General features: G+C 35.9%; 1 protein-coding gene across 4 annotated transcripts in view; it reads right to left on the bottom strand.

Annotated features, from left to right (window-relative positions):
• Window positions 1–17,772, bottom strand: part of LOC107551944 (tyrosine-protein phosphatase non-receptor type 4-like) — a 49,808-nt gene that overhangs the window by 11,991 nt on the left and 20,045 nt on the right. Inside the window, exons 3-15 of one of the 4 annotated variants that reach the window (XM_016233733.1) lie at window positions 15,167–15,286; window positions 14,213–14,255; window positions 14,011–14,089; window positions 12,425–12,469; window positions 12,122–12,174; window positions 10,016–10,136; window positions 9,537–9,624; window positions 9,123–9,211; window positions 6,821–6,884; window positions 5,562–5,734; window positions 4,637–4,705; window positions 2,262–2,396; window positions 901–1,062 (exon numbers count right to left, since the gene is read on the bottom strand). In XM_016233733.1, coding sequence (XP_016089219.1) covers window positions 901–1,062; window positions 2,262–2,396; window positions 4,637–4,705; window positions 5,562–5,734; window positions 6,821–6,884; window positions 9,123–9,211; window positions 9,537–9,624; window positions 10,016–10,136; window positions 12,122–12,174; window positions 12,425–12,469; window positions 14,011–14,089; window positions 14,213–14,255; window positions 15,167–15,286 — 1,241 coding nt within the window. The remainder of the gene's footprint in view (window positions 1–900; window positions 1,063–2,261; window positions 2,397–4,636; window positions 4,706–5,561; window positions 5,735–6,820; window positions 6,885–9,122; window positions 9,212–9,536; window positions 9,625–10,015; window positions 10,137–12,121; window positions 12,175–12,424; window positions 12,470–14,010; window positions 14,090–14,212; window positions 14,256–15,166; window positions 15,287–17,772) is intronic. The other 3 variants (XM_016233734.1, XM_016233735.1, XM_016233736.1) reach the window with 3 other exon arrangements.

The following is a 17,772-nucleotide window of genomic DNA, read 5'->3' as shown; positions in this document are numbered from 1 at the left end:
GCTATATTATCGGACAGGTTATGTGGTGACACCCTCCCCCAAACTGTAAACAGGTCACTTCTACAACAGCTTAAAGTCTGAAACAAAGGAACAGGGGATGAGCTGTATATCTATTAAACTAGCTTAGCAAACCAAGTCAAAACAACCACATGTCATGCAAATAGCCTATCTGCCACTGGCAATGTTATTAGGCTTAAGTATACTGCAGACCTATTCAAGAGGATCACAAAGAGCTTGACATGTTTACCATGCACTGTTAAAATCCAAAGCTGTGTGCCCAACGCTATGAGAGCGGTAAACACGTTTTACAGCTGCGCAGCGTGCGTTTAGTTTCCATTCGGGGCCATTTAAGGGCACAGACGGAGGGTGGTAGCTGTGATTGGAAGGCAGAGACAAAACAAACAGCCAATAAAAGATGGTTTTGGTGCAGTAAAACCACTTTTCCCATTTGAGGAACAGACTTGAGCTTCTGTTTTTTTACACTAAATTATGTGGCTTCTGCAAACAGTGTTTTATAATAACTGAAATGATTTAATGTTTCAATAAGTTAGAGTGGCACTGTGGCATGAATAAGCAAACAGTCAGGACTTAAAATGCATTATAAAGTCCATTAATAAAAAAAGCGAGTATACCAAACGTCTGCTAAAAGAGTTGGTTTTCTGGGGTATTCTTTAAGACTCTTTTTGGGATTTAAGAAACTGAAAGTTTTAAATAAAATGTCACTGATATTACTTTGAATAAAAATATCAGTATTTCATATATCTGACTATGACCTCTGCACAGTCTTTTCCTTAAAAGGCATAATCCACATGTTGCTATGTGGTTGCTTAAATAAGTCTGAACACAGGAGGAAACTTATGAAGCACCATCACTAATAATAAAAGAAGAGGAAGCACTTACGGCGTAGAATCCAGGCTGATGCTGTTAGCTTGTGTAAAGGAAGCTGATTTGTGATTGGAGAAAACAGGAAGGCTGGGGGAGGCATGGATGACATGGTCCACCAGGTGACCCGTGGAAGAGGGCCGTAGCCGAGGACCCTCTTGCACAAATAAGGAGTTCCTACTGTTGACAGAACATTTACAGTTGCTGTAATCCTTTTCACCAATATGTTTAATGAATAAACACAAATCCTCTGGCTGAAGGTAAAAAAGTGTTCTTATCTATTAAAAACAAAAAAAGTTTTGGCACAGTAACATTCAAGGTTACTGTAAAGAGTACAATGTATTAGGCCTGTCACAATTATCGATTGTGGTTATTTGATCTAATCAAAATAATTTGAGACAACCATGATAATAGAGCAGTTTAAATATTGATCACATTTCCCATTCAAATAAGGATGAAAAAGAAAAACTGTAAATGTTTAAATCATAATCTGGTAGGGAGTAAAGAATAAAGATAGTCAAAAGTCTTCCTTCATATGAAATGAAGGCTTGTGGGTTTAATCATTTAATGCATTATATTATATTATATATTTTTAGACAGGATTAAATCAGGACAATTAATCTTTAGTAAAAAAAAAAAAAAACCCTGATGATTGTGACAGGCCTACAATATATTATAGTACATTATTATAAATATACTTATTCATTTTACAATCTAGACTCTCTCTCTCTTCCTGAAAACTCCCTCTAATGGCTTACTAATAATGCGGAAGTCTATCTCTGAATCTTTGACACAGAGAGTGACTCCCTGACTTCCTGGATGGGTAAAACTCACAAAACCTGTCAAGAATGTGTCTAGGTCATCCCCTAATTGAAAGGGGAAAAAATAAGAAATTGTATTATATTCTGTTTTAGGAAATTAAGCATTTTTAGAACCATTAAAAAAAATTGCATGCGACATTCTCATTACTGTAATACAAGTCAAATGCATTCACTCAAGCACCTTTGTGCTGATTTAAATGAAAAAAAATGGTATTGTATAATGGTATTTTTTTTAACAATGCTATATTATAGTATTGTTTCTAATAACAATAGTTACTAGTAATAATTTGTGGGGGGGGGAAGGGAAAAGGAAAAACACATTACACAAATTTGGGCAAAAACAATGTTTAATTGTCATTTTGTTTAATTTCCCTTTGGAAATATATACTTTCTTACTATTTTGCTTTGCATTTTGGAGTGAAACATGACAGACATGTTACAGTGAAATTCACTTACGTACAGGTTACATATGTATCTTTTTCCTTTTCACTGCCCAAGCACCCTACTGGGTCTTTCCTCATTAGGTTGGGTGTTTCACTAAAACAGAGATGCACTCACTGGTTGGGCGTCCCAGGGGGTGAGCGGGTGGGCAGGCTACGGGTCTCCAGCCTCTCTTCAGACAGCGAGTTCCTGCTCACTGATTCCCAGTCTGTCACACCAATCAACTTTCTGCCCAGGGGCTTGCTGGGAGATCTAAGAGATGAAACACATTCTGTTAATCTCCACAGCACCTCAGTAGAGCCAAAGGCTAAGGTCACTTCTAAGCGTTAACTCGCTAACAGTAAGATATTATTCCATTGAGCAACTCTATGTTCATATTACGTGGACACCATGAGAGTGTTAAAATAAATCTCTTTTGTTTTTCTGAAACTTAATTAAGTCAGATAATATTTCACCAACTGATCCTTCAAATGTAAAGTTTTAATACAGATTACTGATACTGAAATGAGATTTGTTTTGAAACAGAACTCTTTGTTTTTATCTCTTATGTTCTCCAGACATTGTTCAACGTTTTATTTATATTTTCAATGTTTAACTACAGGCGTTCAGTACATTTTGACACAGTAACTCCTAGTAAAATATATCTTTCCACTGTACACTCTTAAAAATAAAGGTGCTTCAAAAGGTTCTTCTAGCGATGCCATAGAACAGGGTTCCTCAAATCTTACCCTGGAGGTCCAATGCGCTGCAGAGTTTAGCTCCAACCCTCATCAAACTCAGCTACCTGTGATTTTCTAATGATCCTGAAGACATTGATTAGCATGCTCAGGTGTGTTTGATTAGGGTTAGAGCTAAACTCTGCAGGAAAGTGGATCTCGTGGGCCAGATTTGAGGATCCCTGCCATAGAAGAACCATTTTTGGTTCCACAAAGAACCATTCAGTCAAAGGTTCTTTAAAGAACTGTCTCTTTCTTACCTTTTTATAATCTGAAGAACCTTTTTTCACCACAAAGAACCTTTTGTGAAACAGAAAGGTTCTTCAGATGTTAAAGGTTCTTTATGGAACCATTTAGACAAAAAGGTTCTTCTATGGCATCGTGAAGCACCTTTATTTTTAAGAGTGTATGGCAATTTTAGTAATATTTACATTGAAGTGTCCGGTCATATTTTTTTTTTTCCTCGTCATAATATCCACTTTGAAAGTCAAACAGAACAGTCTACTGTCAATCATTATTTTTGGTGAAAAATAGATCACATACAAGGTTGACTATGCTCATCTTTAGAGTTTCTCATTTGTTAACATTTCAAACAACTCAAGCATATAAATGTAAAAATTGCTGCAGGTATCTGAAAAGTTGTTACTTGTTTGTTTTCATAAGCAGTAGCACTCCAATTCAAGGTTTTTGGAATGCACCGTTTTCAGTATTGGTTAACAATCTCATAAAAGGTAGTTAAACATGTAAAAGACTATTCAGAAAGATATTAGACTCTAAAAGGCTGTTTAACAAACATACTGGATTTTATTGTAAAATTTTGAATATTATTTGATGTTCTATTTTTTTAAAGAAATTAATACATTTAATCACAAGGTTGCTTTGAATGAATCAAAATTGACAGCAAAGACACTTCTGTATATTTTTATGTAACATCTGTATATGTATATTCTTGTACCAACTGTTAATTTTGATTCATTAAACAATTTATATTTTAATTCAATGCTGATCTTTTGAACTTCCTATTCATCATAGAATCCTTAAGACAATGTATCATCAATGTTTACACAAAATACTAAGCAGTACAAAAGTTTTCAAATTCTTGAACACCATATCAGCATATTAGAATGATTTCTGAAGGATCATGTGACACTGAAGACTGGAGTAATTGCTGCTAAAAAAAAATTCAGCTTTGTAGTCACAAAAATAAATTATATTTTAAAATACATTAACATAGAAAATAGTTTTCCTATTATAATAACATTTCACAGCATTATTTATTTATTTATTTTTAATTTAGCAAATTCAGCTTTGGTGAGCATAAGAGATCTCTTTAAAAAATAAAAAGCCTTTCTGAACCGTAGTCTAGTACTGTAATAGCCTGATTTGAGCTAAAGAAATTCCATTTATTACACTGTTGTCAGCAGTGATTTGATATACATTACTAAAACATAAGCTTGACAAACAGTTTTGGATATTTCAAGTACATAGGAGCTGTACTTTCATGACTGGAAACATCTACCCGTGGGTGTTACTAAAACGGTGACCACCGACTCAACTGACTTACTTGAAAAGGACTTTGAGCTCAACATGACTCTCAATGTTTCATGTAAAGATCCTGCAAAAAATTCACCTTCTGATCCAAGTTACTCCTACTCACCAGCTGGTAGTTGATTTTTTAAGAAAGTTCACAAATGAACACACTAATGATCATTAGCTGAAGAATCACATCATAACCGGTCACCAACACAAAATCCCCGAAGTACAAGCACACATTACCTTGCAAACACTCTGTCCTTGATTCCCTTCTCCTTGCCATACTGAACAGATTGTGCTTCCGTCCTCCCACTGTGAAGAGATGCATGTTTGTCAAGATTGGAACTGTATTTCTCAATTTCACAACATATGATGCTTTTATATGAGGCTCTTAGTGCTCAAGGCTCCAGAGTTCAAATATGTTTTACTATACTATAGTGACAACCAATAAACACTTATAAATCTAAAAAGCATCGCAAGATGAATTATTGATCACCTCCTCTTCCTAGTTTCCATATATCTAAAACTGGCTAAAAGAGCATCATCAATTTTTCAAAAGTTTATCCTCAAGTTGTACTAGAGTATTTGTTAGTGTCGACTAAGTTCAAGCCTTTTGGTGACTGTGGCCTCCCTTAGCACACAAGTGACTACTGCAGATGACAAGACTAAAAAAAATTATAAAATACAATTCTACGACTTTATGCTTTAAAAATTAATACCACACAAAATTAATGTTTTGGAATGTTTGGAATTTGTAAAAACAACTTTACAATTTTTTACACAAAGTGGTCAACCATGAGACTTACCTGCTGACTCCTATATAATTATAATAATACTTATAATACATTTTCCATATAATATTTTTCCAGATATTATTGCACTTTAACATTAAGTTAAGTTTAACAAATAAACTTAACATGTATTAAAAATAATAACTTTTTAATCTAAAATTTAAATATTAAATAAATGTAAAATAAATAAAAATAAAGATACATTTATATATTTAAATTTATAAACATTTTTAAAAATGCAAAATCTTAACGAATGGCCTGACAAGGCAAGCAGAAAAAAATCTTTACTTTTGAAACCTGAAAGCAATTCATAATAACAAGCTGCAATTCCTCAAACGACATGCACTACATTTGGGCCCACTGGAGGAACATCTTACCAGTATCTGAACTTGGAGCCCAAACTGAAGTAGTGCACAAAGAAGTTCTTCTGCAGAGGAACGGGCCGATCTAGCCGAAAGAAGGTGTGGTGTTCAACACAGGCCTTCCAGAGGTTCTTACAGGCCCTGTAGTTTACCATGTTGAACCCGAGCAATGTATCTCTCGTCTCATGCTGTAGGCAAAAAGGAAGAGAAAAGATCTTCAAGCATACTGCATCCTTAACCCAAAACATGGGAGATGTTGGTGACATTTACATTCCCTGCTCTGATGTTATATTGTCATGAACATGGGCCTCTGTTTGAAACCTGGCCAAAGTACCCACCCAGAAAGCTCTGCTCAGGAGAGACCTATTAGGACTGACACACCAATGTGCAAGACTCCATTGGTCACTGGGGACTCCAGAGGGGGCTAAATGCACTTCCCAGACTGTTTTTGGTTCTGCAAATCGCAGGGGCTGCGACCCAGGTCCAAGGAAATCGTACCCACTCAGCCAAGCTGTGCCATCTGGGCATCAATTATGGATCATGACATCATTGAGTTCTGCTTTTAGTACAACTGCTTCTGAAAGGCCCCTGTGCATTATTCACACCGCCAGGGTGTTTTGAGGTCTCCAGCAGAGGGTCTGTGGCGCTGTGGAGAACTGGTTCAGACACACAGGTTCTCGTCGTGTATCAGCAATCGGTGCGACTCTAATGTCAGGTCTCATCCCGCTCCGCCGCATGCAAAATGCATCATCTAGTCTCCATAATTAATAAGCTGTAAAGAGTCTCTATCTCTCTGCACATCGTCACTGACAGCAGGAAGGTAATTACAGAGGGATTTCAAATAAACAAAGATCAGTGGTGCTATGGGAGCCAATATGCTCTTTAATTTGATATTGCCGGAGCAAGATGGTTTATTAATGGGAATTACTGCTCCCTGCAGTTTTGTAAATGGGACTGGTGATGTCTGTTGGGGTCATTTTATGATTTTACAAATTGTAATCAGCTAACAGGGTGTTTGTGCACCCATACCATGCCCTACATTTTCAATCACAGCCTAATTATGATATTGAGACACATTGTGAATTGTGACATTTGTTTTGCAATATGCATCATATTGTGAGGTAGCTGGCAATGCCTTAGCAAACAATAATGTTTGCTATTTTACTCAGAAATACATTACATGGCCAAAGTTAAACATGTTCTGGATGCCGTTTTATGTTGCTTTGCCTTACTGATCAAGAATGACAGTATTAAAAAAAAAGTGTACCACTTACCGCCTCTTTTCTCAGCTGGATGAAAAACTGCTTGCATTTAAAAGATATTTTTACAATCTTCAACCTAAAGTAGAAGAACAAAAATTGTTGGCACAACAAAAACACATTTTCAAGGGCAGCAACAAACACTTATTCTGAGCTGTTAAAATTCCATGACCCATTTCACGGCCCTTTGTGTGTCTCTAAGCTTCACTCCTATTAAAATATGACTCATAGTGAAGCTAAATATATTCTACACAACACACACTCTTAAATGTCTGAATAAACACATGCTGGAGCAGCCTCAACCACTTATGATACATTCTGGCACACAGTCCCAGCACAACACTGTACAACTCACAAACAGTCAATGACTGAGGTAGGTCAAACTCAACTTCAATTGTCTTTAAAGAGGTCATCGGATGCCCATTTTCCACAAGTTGATAAGATTTCTTTAGCGTCTTAATGAATACTTAAGTCTATAACATACTTTGGTTAAAATTTCTCAAAGGCAATCCACTGCGTCTTCAGCGGCTCAGATGTCGGAAGTAAATGACGACTGCTATGTTCATTATTACATCCAACAACAGAACACCTTAATCTCTAAGGAGTCATTCTTGTCTGCATCTGCTCCGGCAGTGAAACAATGGTGGACTGATGACACCTCACTCGGGGCGGGTCTAAGGTAAAACACTAGTGTCAATCAACAATCGTGGGAGGGGCCTGGGTCTGTGTGACGTCACACAGACAGGCATCTGAGAATGGCTTGATATGAGAAAGGAGAAATTATTTAACAGTATTAAAAAAACACTGGGTGGATCTTTATCATTATAGGGTGGTTGTGTACACGCACTACCAACGCACATTTCAGTTCAAACAACTTGTAAAAGTGCATGTCGCATCCGAAGACCCCTTTAAAGAACATGCTTCATTGGCATTCACATTTTTCTATTTTAGAAAGCATAGTATGATATTTACACAGTTTTAACAATCACGTTTATGAACTGCAGGGGTGAACGATAAAATAATCAACTTGTAAAAGTGCATGTCGCATCCGAAGACCCCTTTAAAGAACATGCTTCATTGGCATTCACATATTTTTCTATTTTAGAAAGCATAGTATGATATTTACACAGTTTTAACAATCACGTTTATGAACTGCAGGGGTGAACGATAAAATAATAAATAAGTGCAACCGTTTGCACTGAGAGGCTGGCTGACATCGAAGGCAAACAGCCCCTGTTCTCTTCTGGGCTAAACATAGTTTGCCTGGAAAGCATCTGTGCATGTATGTTCAAATGGGAGATGCTTGGACTACAGCTACAGAAGCAGCTGGGCTTGAGTGCCAGAAAAACAGCCTGGTGATGGAGGGGGAATAAAGCTTTGCATTATAAGGATTTGGGTGCTGCTCTTTACCGTTACATTTGATCATTTAGTTTTCTGCACAATTTGAAATTAGTGCAAACAAAAATGCCTAAACATTTAGAACCCCCATGGTGTATTTCACCCCATTAAGAATGACATTTAGTTTGCTTACATAAACCAATCTAAATATATATATTTCTTAATCTTAATTTAAATTAAAAATTAAAAATTATCATGTTTTCAACCAATAATCTGTTAATCAGTTTAAATGCAAATATGGTAGTTAGTATGAGAACAATTTAGAGTGATTGGTAAAAATTGTTGTATAAATTCCTCTTATTCAATAAATAAATACATTTTAATAACAGGGGGAAAACGTAAGTAAATATAAGTAAACTGTAACTATTTATAAAATGTTATATAATAATTTAGTTAATAATATCAGTTAATAATTAACAGCAATATTAAAACCAAGGTCCAAAAAAATTATCAAAGATCATTAATGACAAATAAATAATAGTAATAATAATAAAAACAATTCTTCCACAAATGAATAGGAGATCTCACTACCATATAAATCTCTGCAGCCACAACAAGCGACAGGACAGTTTGTTGGTTGTCTGGCTTTCATTTCTGCTGCTTTATGCTGAGGATCCCACAACAAAATCTTATATAAAACACTGTATATGTTCTGAACGGCTCATATTATGCAGCGTTGTGCAGCATTTAAACGTTTAGTGTTAGCAGACAAATGATCTGGTTGAAACACACCTGGTTAAAACAGTGTAATGTGCAGACCACACAAACACAAAAAAATCATAGCAACAGCATGAAATGACGCTATGAAGCTGACAGCAATGCATTATATTCAAACTGGCTTACGTTTGCAACCTCAGCTTCATTTCACTTCATGACTTAAATTCAACACGAATGACACCAATAAGGCAAGTTCACTTACCATGGAAAGTAGTTGATTCGTACCCTGTTCTTGTAAATGGCAATGCCAGCTGACATCACGCCTATGAAAATCTCTGTGTTGCTTTGATCCTGAAAGCAAGAACAGAGGAAAAAAGAGAAATTATTAATGAGGATCATTTAGCATTTTCGAAACTGTGCTGTGTAATATTGTTCAAAGAGTTAGTCTACCCAAAAATGAAAACTCTAAAAAGATAATTTGTCTTTTTTCCGTTCCAAGCCTGTATAATTTAAAAGCTATGCAAAATGTTAATACTTCTCTTTTCCATACAATGAAAGCACAAATGGTGATTATAGTCCTCTAAAGCCATACAGGAGCTTTGCGGTTTCATTGATTAACTTTATTTGTAGCATAGAGGCTTGTGTGTAGATACACAATGAAACAGCTTTGACTCACTCTTGCATAGTGCAGTTCCACTCCATAAAGTTCCAGCGTCCGTGCCGTGTTCAGGTAATTGAATTCAGACTGTGCTGGAGTAAGTCCACTGTGCCCATGTCAGAAAAAAAAGGGAGAATAAAGAGTCAAAATGGAGACATGTGCTGCAGATTCACATCACAAGTGAAGTAGAGGTAAGTGGGTGTACACAACTCTTGTGTAAATTACAGAAATTGGTGCCTTTCAGAATCCCCCAATTTGTTAGTATGGCTAAGATGCGGAGGACAATGAGCTTCCTGTTCTAAGCACAGCTCTAGTGTGGGCGTTCTGAGCCATGAGCACTGAGAAAGCACACGCGAGTATGTTAACTAACAGTTATGAATATTCATAAAGCCATATGTGAAATCAACAAGACTCCTTCACTGTGGCAACATTTCTGACAGAAATAGAAATTTTTTATTAGAATAGTGCAGTGACGAGTTTAGAGCGGTGACTCTTACCTGTGTTGCTGGTGATGTTTGGTGACCTCTTTTTCAAAGCCCTGAGGCTGGTTGGGGATGAAGCAGAACTCAGACAGGTATCCTGGCAAATTCTCAGCCTCACTGTAATCACTCAGCTCAGCTGAATCACACAATACAAGCACAGCGTTACGGATAACAGCCGTGAATCATGACAGTACAACATGCAGACCAGGTCACCTAATACTGTATATATATAAAGGGATACCATCACTGGTGGACACACACTGGTGCCTAAATCTCTTAATCCCTTGCTTTGTGTGTGATTTACATAGAGCATTATGTAACCAAAAAATCTGAGCAAAATGCCCTACAAAACTGCATGCATCTAATTTTTACAATAATACAGACTTTTTTATTTTTAAAAAAGAAACTGATACTTTTATTGATGCATTTATTTATCAAAAGTGAGAGTGATGACTTTTACATTACAAAAAAAAAAAAATAAATAAATGCTGTTCTAATCAGAAATGTTTTTTGAGCACCAAATCAGGATATTAGAATGATTTCACAATGTTCATGTGACACTAAAGACTGAAGTAATGGCTGCTGAGAATTCAGCTTTGTCATCATAGGTATAAGCTACATTTATGTTTTCCAAAAACATATTAAAATAGATACATTTTAATATATATATATATATTTCTGATTTTACAAATAAATGCAGCATCGGTGAGTATTAAGAGACGTCTTTCAAAAACATTAAAATAGTCTTACCTACTCCAAACTTTTGAATTGTAGTATACTATATTTGAGTATATAGAATAGCATATTAGAAAAAATCATTGAAAATAATTATTAAAATGTGTACAGTCCTGTTAATTCAAAGTGAATGAATGTAAAAATAGACTATATATTTTATATATGCAAGTTTGAGGCTATAGCACGTAAGAGTTTTTTTAAGTGAATAAATCAAAAGTTTTGTTGAGATAAATAATATAAATGTTCTTCAAAAATACATAAACCCAACATGAATTACATGTTGTATATTTCTTCACCTGTTTGCACATTTTAAATCACTTAAAAAATGTTTTCCTTTTTATCATGTTGGGCAGTCTTATTTGATGTTGACCAGTGCCAAATGTTGTAAGACCAAACATTCAGCTTCACTTAAGCCAAGCATTGGAATCTCATCACAATCATCCTCATTCATTTAAAATAAAAAGATAAAACACACTAATGTTTCAAGCTATTCAAGAGTTTAGGATTATTAAACAATATTTATCATCATGTAAGCGTTCAGTAATTCTTTGACCAAAAAAATCCCCTCAAATGTAGCATTTAGCATCAATTCTGCCGCTATGGCAGCTTGTCAGTAAACCCTAAAACAAACTAAATGAGTTGCAATAGATAGCGCTGTCCTAGGCAACCGGGCCCAACAGAATCCCCTCTGACCTATATAGTGCCCAAACTGCATGCTAAAAGCCCAGGAGAGACCGGAGCAAATGTGCTCACTACAGCAATCTGTCAAGATTCATCATTGCTGAGCTCAATCTGGCAAGCGGACCCCCGAGGGCCCGGGATATGCCATGTCACTGCTCCGTTTCAAATGGGCACTATTAGGTTAACTAAGATGTGCTGGGCTGTGTTAGTGCCTGCTGTACTTCAGAGAGATTTCTTGCTCGCATTTACTCCCGTTTTACAAGCTAGTGCTTGTTAAGCGTTGAGGTTGTGCACAGATGGAATGTGCCGTGCTGAGCTTGCGCTGTTGTACTTTGGTGGTTTGCTTGGAAGCTCAGTACTGGATTTGAGTTTGCATGATACCGTAATATATCAGAAAGAAACGTGGGTCATTACATTGGCGGAAAACAGCTTTAATTATAATTCTGCTGCTATGCTAGATTGCTATCAATTCCTCTCACTCAAGAAATAGAGAATTACAGGCGCCTCTTGTTCGACACCAAACATAACATTAAAAAGGTTTTAAATTGTAACATTAAAGTTAGTGCGACCAAACCAGAATTAAAGCGAACCACATGTAATTGACTGTCACATACTGTTCCGCTTAAAAAAAAACTGATTTAGATTGTGGCTTCTTTGTCATGTAGATCCTACAGCCATTCTTTTCAACGAATGGCTCATACTTACACTGAACAGTGTACGATGCCAGGAGTGCGGCAGTATTGTGCGGACAGGGCAGTCTGGGAGGGATATAAATGATATTAAATTAACAGTGTAAAATGTTGGAGATCAAACCAAATTACTGTATTTAAGTAAACATCGAAGAACATGTAAGCATGCAAATTCAGCAGCACAAACTGCAGTGCTATCACAAGATGAATATCGAAGAGATAAAGTTACATAGTTACAGATATCATTTATCAACCTACTTTTAAACTGGATTTAGAAAGAGATTTATAGTTAAAAACAGCCACACATGATCCAGCTCACCTTCCACTTAGTATGTCCTGCTTAATCTGTAAAAAATACTGGTACCTACAAAGATGAATAAGAACAGACAAATAATCTCTGTGAGCCAGTAGACTAAAAATAACTCCGATGTACTGTTCATGAGGTGAATTGTTAAATATAAAAAAAAATTATACATATTAAATCAAACTTCCTACATAAAATGCCATGCCATACTGTACAGCAGTAAAGTTTAGGTACTGGAGTTTAAAGGCCATTGCACACTGAGTCCGAAATTTTCACATGTTAAAAAATAAATACGACCTCATGTTGTGTCAATAACGTTTACACACTGCCTCCGAAACTTTTGTCCGTCATAAAAAAAATTCGGATCAGGTTCGATTTTCAGCATTTTTCGCATCCGTAGCAAGCATTTTGAGAGGTGTTTTGACAATTCAGAGCCACCGTACAAGCGAACGCCAAAATTGTCAGGTTCAACTTTGAATCGCCCATGATAATTCCGCTACTCCTTAATAAGGAGGGGGAACTCTCCTTCCTCTCTGTATCTCAGGATTGGATGGACCCAATATTTCCTTTCTTGCTCTTTTTTAAGAAGTGAGACGACAACAAAATCATCCTCACTGCTTGAAGACTCCATTTAGTACTGTTTTGCAATTTTTTCCGCAACGGATTCATTACTACGCATCGGACTCAGTGTGCAAGCTTTCTGTGTGTGACAAATTTTTAGGATGACAAATACGAAAAACCACATATGAAATTTCAGACTCAGTGTGCAAAGACCTTCACTAACATTAAATAGAACTGCTTTATTATCTAACCAAGCAAAACCAAAGCTAAGACATGGTTACGAGGTGTACAAAGTTGGTCTAATTTGATTATAGCATGAAGATTTAAACATTTACATTTATGCATTTGGCAAATGCCTTTATCCAAAATGACCTAGCAGTTCTTGCTTTCATGGGGAAGCAAACTCATGACCATGCTCTACTGTTTGAACAACTTCTATTGTTTTTTCACCAAGTTCAGAGTTTTCCTCCTTGACATTGACATTTGCTGTACGCATTTGGCAGTTGCTTTCTTTCAAAGTGGCTTACATGGCATACATTTTATTTGTTCATGCATTCCCTAGGTACTGAACCCATGAGGAACTTGGCATTATTCGTGACATTCTCTACTGTTTGATCTACAAGAACACTACAAAGAGATAATGCGACATTATCACTATGATTCACTATGAATCACCACTGCCAATTCAAGTGAGGAGGTCAATCACTGTAGTTTTACTCATGTACTGCTTTACTCATCTCAGTTCTAGCCTGTACTTCTCTGAACAATTTTTTGGTCTCTGTATTACAGCACTTCTTTTACATCCTCCTTAGAAATGAGGATTACAACATAAGAGATTCAAGTCTGCTAAATAAATACATGTAAAAGAAATAAAATAAAGAATCCATGACATCAAATTTGTTTTTAGATTTTGTCTATTAGCCTTGAGGATCTTTAAATTCTATAGTGTACACTTAAAAGCTTAGACAAAAAATGAATATGCACATTATCTTTTAAACCATTTTTAAGGTCTTTACACACCAAAGCTGAAATCCACTCACCGTGTGTATTCTTCCTGAAGTTTGTTGGGGTCACTCACAAAAAATTTCACCCGGAAGTTCAGATGATGTGGAGAGCCCCCTAGCATTTAATTCATCAGAACATTGTGTAAGTACAAAGATGTACAAATACAAAGCAGAAAGAATAATCAATGGCTGGTGGTAAACAACAGCCTAGGTTGGTGCCGTTCATAAAATTACTTACTTTTTAATTGCTTCCTTATGGGTTTATTTGGATCCAGCCACCTCTATAAATTATTGATTGAGAGAAAGAAGAAAAGAAAGAAAGAAAGAAAGAAAGAAAGAAGGTTTATTTGGATCCAGCCACCTCTATAAATTATTGATTGAGAGAAAGAAGAAAAGAAAGAAAGAAAGAAAGAAAGAAAGAAAGAAAGAAAGAAAGAAAGAAAGAAAGAAAGAAAGAAAGAAAGAAAGAAAGAAAGAAAGAAAGAAAGAAAGAAAGAAAGAAAGAAAGAAAGAAAGAAAGAAAGAAAGAAAGAAAGAAAGAGAGAGAGAGAGAGAGAGAGAGACAGAGGTAGAGAGAGAGAGAGAGACAGAGGTAGAGAGAGAGGAAGAAAAACCTTAATAACATGGCAACAGTCCAACACAACCTAATGCCACTCAATAATTCAATAGGCTTGTGTTTTCTGCTGTGGGGAGGTGGAGATGAACTTATCTGTAGTTACAACACAAAGAGACAAACTGAGTGTGTTTGTGGAGTAAAAAACTCTTTAACTTTGATCCAGTTTCAGCTGAATCAATAGAACTACAAAGTCTGTTCCACCACAGATCGAGCGATTGGTAGATGCCTACCGGTAGACTGATGAAGGTGTAACATGAATAATGATAGTATACATACAACACAAAGGCATCTATTAATGTGTTTGGGTTCGGGTTAGGACTGCATGATGTAGTTTTTTTGTGACTAATATATACACCAATGTTGTTGTGGTGTTTAAAACGAGTTGGGCCACCCAAAAGGGGAAGATGTTTCACAGGATCTTTAATCCTGAACCACTGTGTGTCCTACATTCCTAAATGTGAACCTACTTCAAGAATATTGGCCATTCACACACTCTATCCTCAAATGCTCCAAGCAAAACCTCCATGAATCCCTGAGGGCAGACTGGCTCGGCTCCAGCACATCTTTGAGCTTTACCTCTGAACTCACCGGGCTATCAGAGTCGTCGTCGGCCAGGTGCAACCCAAAATAATCTCTCTCGGTCAGCTCCAGGTGCTTGCAGACAGCTTCCAGTAGGATCTGTCCTTGATCGTGTTTCTATAGAGTATGTACACACACAGAGATAGAGAGAAACATGTAAGTCCTAAAAAATAAATGTTGAAGGATTATTGAAATATTTTGTTATCATATTTTTTGTCATTCGAATAGATTTTTAAGTTTATTATTTAATATTAAATATTTGAATCACTTAATTTTATTGAATACAATCATCTCCTTCTGAAATATACTGACTTCAATACTACTATACAATAATATATTTCTATCCTGATTTCTTTAATTCATTTTGCAATGTAGTCCAGTTAATACAGAATGTAATAAAAAAGGGGTCCCACTTTAAATTAAGTGGTCTTAACTACTATGTACTTACATTTAAATTAATCATTTGGTACAATGCACTTATTGTGTACATACATGTTTTTACATTGTACTTATATTTTTAAAATACCTGCATGTAATTACATCTGTAATTAATTTCTGTAATCACATGTACAATTACACTGTTGACCCATCCCTTACACCTTAACCCACCCTTAAACCTACCCATACCACCAAACCTGTCCCTAACCTTACCCGTATATATCCCACCTCATTAGCAGCAGAAGTGTTTTGCAATACAATATGAACACTAAGTACATTGTATTTATTTTTTGATGCAAGTACATAGTAGTTAAGGCCACTTAATATAAAGTGGGACCAAAAAAGGTAACCTAGAGCACGGTGTAAAATAAGAATCAGGCTGTAGACTAAAAGCAAAACCTCATTAAACGTTGCCATTGTCACAACAATTATGTCCATCTTTGCAACTGAGTGGCTGACATCAGCAGCTAAATAAATCAGGAAGTATGCCCATCTTTCCAGTGGCCAGGCCACTTTGGTAGTTAGAAAAAGTCAGATGTAACAGGCCGGTTTTATTGGCCGTCAGATCCGATACAGCATCCTGACAGCAGAGCTGAGGCTTTAGCAGTGCTTTTATTTCCAGTTTCACCCTTTTAAATGGTCTTGGAAATGCCAAGACAGCATATTCTGAACACATGCGTTCAGAGAAACACAGACAGACAGTTCAAAGCACATACACGCTGTGCTGCGCAATAAACAAAATATGGCAACAGTCACATCAAGCAGAATGAATGACAGGCCAGTCGAGAAAAAACGGACAGTCTAACGCCTCTGCAGAGCTGCAAAGTGTGCGAGGAAATACAGAAAAATGGAGCACAAATAGAACATGCATATTGACATTTCACATGGAAAAACTAATACTGAAACAAAATTCGAGATCAAATTGAAACATTCAAACTGAATTTGCACTTTAATGTTATTTGCATAACACTATATTGTCTTGTTAGGATGACTATATATCCTCTTTTTCCCAGACATGTCCTATATTTCTAAATTGAGTAAAATGCACAGGCTTTGTGTTCTTATTGCTTTCATACTTGAAGATAATGAGGGAAAAATACGTTTGGACCAATAGCATGCAGTCATTGTACATAATCGACATATATAATATATGAGGACTGTAGAGAGCATGTTAACAGGAAAACAATGCCAAAACCCAGAAATTGTTTGCGATTTAAAAATCCCTTCCAGGACCCTAGTCATGTTAACAACCATTCAAAAGTTTGGGTTCAGTAATTTTTCTTTTCTTTTTGAAATAAATGTGTTTTTTTTCAGCAAGGACATGTTAAATTGATAAAAGGTGATAGAATATGGTAAGAAAAGATTTCCATTTTGAATAAATGTTGTTATTTTTAACTTTTTATCAAAGAATACTGACAAAAAGTATCACAGGTTCCAAAAAATATTAAGCAGCACAACTGTTTTCAACATTGATAATAAATCAGCATATTAAAATGATTTCTGAAGGATTGTGTGACACTGAAGACTGGATAAATGGCTGATGAAAATTCAGGTTTGCATCACAGTAATAAATTATATTTAAAAATATATTAAAATAGAAAATTTCTAATAATATTTCACAATACTACAGTTTTTTTACTGTAAGCAGCCTTGATGAACACAAGGAACTTTTTAAAAAAACATTAAAAATCTTAATCTTATCCCAAACGGTGGAAATTTGTTCATTATCAAAATAAAATAGTCAACCAAACATATAAAAGGTTACACTGGTCAGTTTAAATAGACCGTAGTATACCAGTCCACTCTGCTGTTATGCCAAGGATTTTTTTGCTCATGTGAAGAGGATGATCTTTTCCGTCTATATGCGAATGCGTGTAAAGTACAAGCCTAGTTTACATTAGAAATAATAGTTTAACATTCAAATACATTGCGAATATGGAAACATTTGGATTTGTGCCGAATGAGACGCGAGTAATAACCTCCAAATACATCTAGCCAAACCAGCGCTCGCTCCTTCTCGTATGCACACAAGCATGCCCTGTCACGATCTAATGCACTGTAAATTCCGGATTTTTAAAAACAAATAGGCCTACTGGAAAGCAAAAATTTAAAATCTGACATTTTCCGGAACAGGATCAAATTAAGTACTGGTCATAATACTCACA

The sequence above is a fragment of the Sinocyclocheilus grahami genome, unplaced genomic scaffold, assembly GCF_001515645.1.
Source record: "Sinocyclocheilus grahami isolate Dianchi unplaced genomic scaffold, SAMN03320097.WGS_v1.1 scaffold438.1, whole genome shotgun sequence".
Taxonomy (NCBI): Eukaryota; Metazoa; Chordata; class Actinopteri; order Cypriniformes; family Cyprinidae; genus Sinocyclocheilus; species Sinocyclocheilus grahami.
The sequence above is the reverse complement of the archived record's forward strand: the minus strand, read 5'-3'. Positions and strand labels throughout refer to the sequence as shown.